Source organism: Temnothorax curvispinosus, unplaced genomic scaffold, assembly GCF_003070985.1.
Source record: "Temnothorax curvispinosus isolate PA1 unplaced genomic scaffold, ASM307098v1 QBEX01017791.1, whole genome shotgun sequence".
Classification (NCBI taxonomy): domain Eukaryota; kingdom Metazoa; phylum Arthropoda; class Insecta; order Hymenoptera; family Formicidae; genus Temnothorax; species Temnothorax curvispinosus.
This window is the reverse complement of record NW_020227571.1, coordinates 1-2,582: the sequence shown is the minus strand read 5'-3', so window position 1 is coordinate 2,582 and position 2,582 is coordinate 1. Positions and strand designations below refer to the sequence as shown.

The window sequence follows — 2,582 nt, the reverse complement described above, 5'->3', positions numbered from 1 at the left end:
TATGATTCAATGCTAATCTATGATCTGTTATAACAGAATGATTAGATGTAGGTATTCTAATTTATATATATCCCTAAGAGCAAAAAGTCGACTTTAAGTCGACTTTCTGCCAAGTCAGTTTCGGTAGAAGTCGACTTAAAGTCGACTTTTTGCTCTTAGGGATATATATAAATTAGAATTTTTAAGGACGAAAGTCGACTTGAAGTCGACTTTTCGGCGTTTTTTGAGACATTCGCCGGGTCACAGTTTAACTATAACCAGTTACGACAGTAAAGTCGGAACCTTTGATGTTCGTGTTACCCAGTCACGTGACCATCCGCCATGTTTTCGACAGTAAAAAAGCGCGTTATTCGAAGGAGTAAAATAAAAAAAGTTGACTTGAAAATTTCTTCTGTATATTCGTAGACTTCTAATTGATGAAATAGGTAAATAGGTGAAAAAAATTACGGAAAAAGTTAGGAAAAATTGAATTATAAAATGAGGTTAAATAATAATAATATATTGTAATTAAACACACACATTTCAGGATGTAATAAAAAAATATTATTTTAAACTTTCAATGATTAGTTAACAGTTGATGGACAATGTGCTAAAAAATATTTATAATACAATTTTTAAATGATTGTTCCCTTGATTGTTCCAATAAAATGATGTTTTCTCTCGATTGCATTGGTAAAGCAATTCTCATGTTTATTCTGCTGTAAAAAGAGGAGAAAAATTAATTCAAATATAATACTAAAGTCGGCATTTATAGATGGATTAACATTGAAAATTGTCTTAAATTTATCTGTGATGATAATAAAATATCTCATTTCCTACATAGCATCTTTGTACAAATTTGTAATGATCTTTATCATTGTGACGGTGAGGAATGATACAGCCTTGAATTTTTCTATAAAATTCTTTATTATCAGATCGGACTATGAATACCGGCCTTAGACTTAATTTTATATTTTAATGTATTTAATTCATATTTATTATTTATGAATGCACATGTTAACCATTTCTAATGTCTGAAACAGCATATTGAATTATACCATACAGAAAATAATAATAATGTATTTAACATAAAAGCTATATCACATACCATATTATATCACATATATGTATATATGTATTTAACAAAAAATGATGTATTTAACATTAAAAATAAATTACGCACAACCTATCTAGCGATGTAAAATTGACAATCCTTCTCCTAATCATATCGAAGACTAAATCATTAAGTCCGGGAGATATTTGTAACGACTCAATTGATCGCTGAAGAGTTCTCGGACTTGGTAATAATAGTTCCTTACGCAATACTTTATAACTCTTTGGACCAGCAAAATAGATACTAAGACAAAATTGTTTAAATTGCATAGAATATTTCCTGCCTTTTATTGATTGTTGGTTTAATTTAGCTTGTTCCTTCACCAAAGCTGCTATAGAAGGAGATAAAAATTTATCGGTTAGCTGACAGTAGTATTCTAAATTCTCCTTAATTTTTGTTTTTTCAAGTGCACTTTTTAACTGTTCTTTCAACTTTCTCTTTTCTCGCTGTAATGATATAATTCTTGCTTTTAGTTTATTCTTTCTTGGTGTATCGTGAGACAACTTCTGAGGCGTTTGTATTTGTTTGCTGAGTACTTTTGAAAAATCAAGTTCCTTAATTTCTTCTCTTGAAATATTACGCTCCTCTGATAATATTAGCATTCCATCAGCTACAAATAACAATTAATACATAGTAATTTTTATTAATTATGTGTTTCATTGTACCAACTAAAAGTAATTAATATATTTTGTAGTTTATTAACAATCCTATATTTTTTATTGCTAATCATTAATTCATTTCAAATTATTGTATTCATCTCTGATATTTAAAACTTACTGGAATTATTGCTTTCAGTTAATTCCATTTGTCCATATAATTGATTTGTTTCTATCTCTGATTCATCCTGATGAAATTGCTGTCGAGATTCTGTACTTTCTGTGATAAAAAATTATTAGTGTCACTTATAATTGAGTAAAAAGTAAAGAATATTACCTTGTGAAATAATGTCAGTGTCGCAGTTTGGATTTGTTATGTTTGAGGTCTATATTGCAGTCTGTATAGGTATAGCTCGAGGTAAGAGTCTAGTTTTTAAGTCATTGAGATACATGTTCTCGTTGAAATGAACACTACAAATTCGATAATTTTTATACAGTTCTTCTGTTGTTCTATTTATCGTACGATTGCAAGCTTTGAGCCATAATCTAGACCTATGCAAAAAAGTAATTACACAATTTTAATATCATTATATAAACTACTAAATCAATCTGCATCATTATTTACAACAAATTTTAACTTACATTTCTGGATCTTTTGGAAAACAAAAAAACTTTATTCTTGCATTTCGTCCAGATATGTTTTTGCACATGACGCAGGAAAATCCACCTTTCTTACTCATTATTACTGACTAGAAAATAAATGATATTAGGGAAAACGCACTAAAAATGATCTTTACTACTTAATAATATTTCCAAATTGCTTAATATTACTGGAAAATTAATCACACAAAAATATAACCTCTTTACACGCAGTTACTCTGTTTCTGGGCGCC

General features: G+C 28.8%; 1 protein-coding gene across 4 annotated transcripts; it reads right to left on the bottom strand.

Annotated features, from left to right (window-relative positions):
• Window positions 1-629: 629 nt before the first annotated feature.
• Window positions 630-2,582, bottom strand: LOC112467719. 4 transcript variants are annotated; one of them, XM_025036449.1, is made up of 5 exons: window positions 2,332-2,549; window positions 2,027-2,241; window positions 1,871-1,969; window positions 1,377-1,703; window positions 630-698 (listed from the first exon to the last, which is right to left on the bottom strand). In XM_025036449.1, the coding sequence occupies exons 3-5, from the start codon at window positions 1,896-1,898 to the stop codon at window positions 691-693; spliced, it is 363 nt and encodes a 120-aa protein (XP_024892217.1). In that variant the 5' UTR covers window positions 1,899-1,969; window positions 2,027-2,241; window positions 2,332-2,549; the 3' UTR covers window positions 630-690. The 4 variants fall into 4 exon arrangements, 3 of the variants coding, with proteins under 3 accessions (XP_024892217.1, XP_024892218.1, XP_024892216.1); XM_025036450.1 differs by having other exon boundaries at window positions 630-695; XR_003042304.1 differs by lacking the exon at window positions 630-698 and having other exon boundaries at window positions 709-1,703; window positions 2,332-2,438; window positions 2,549-2,582.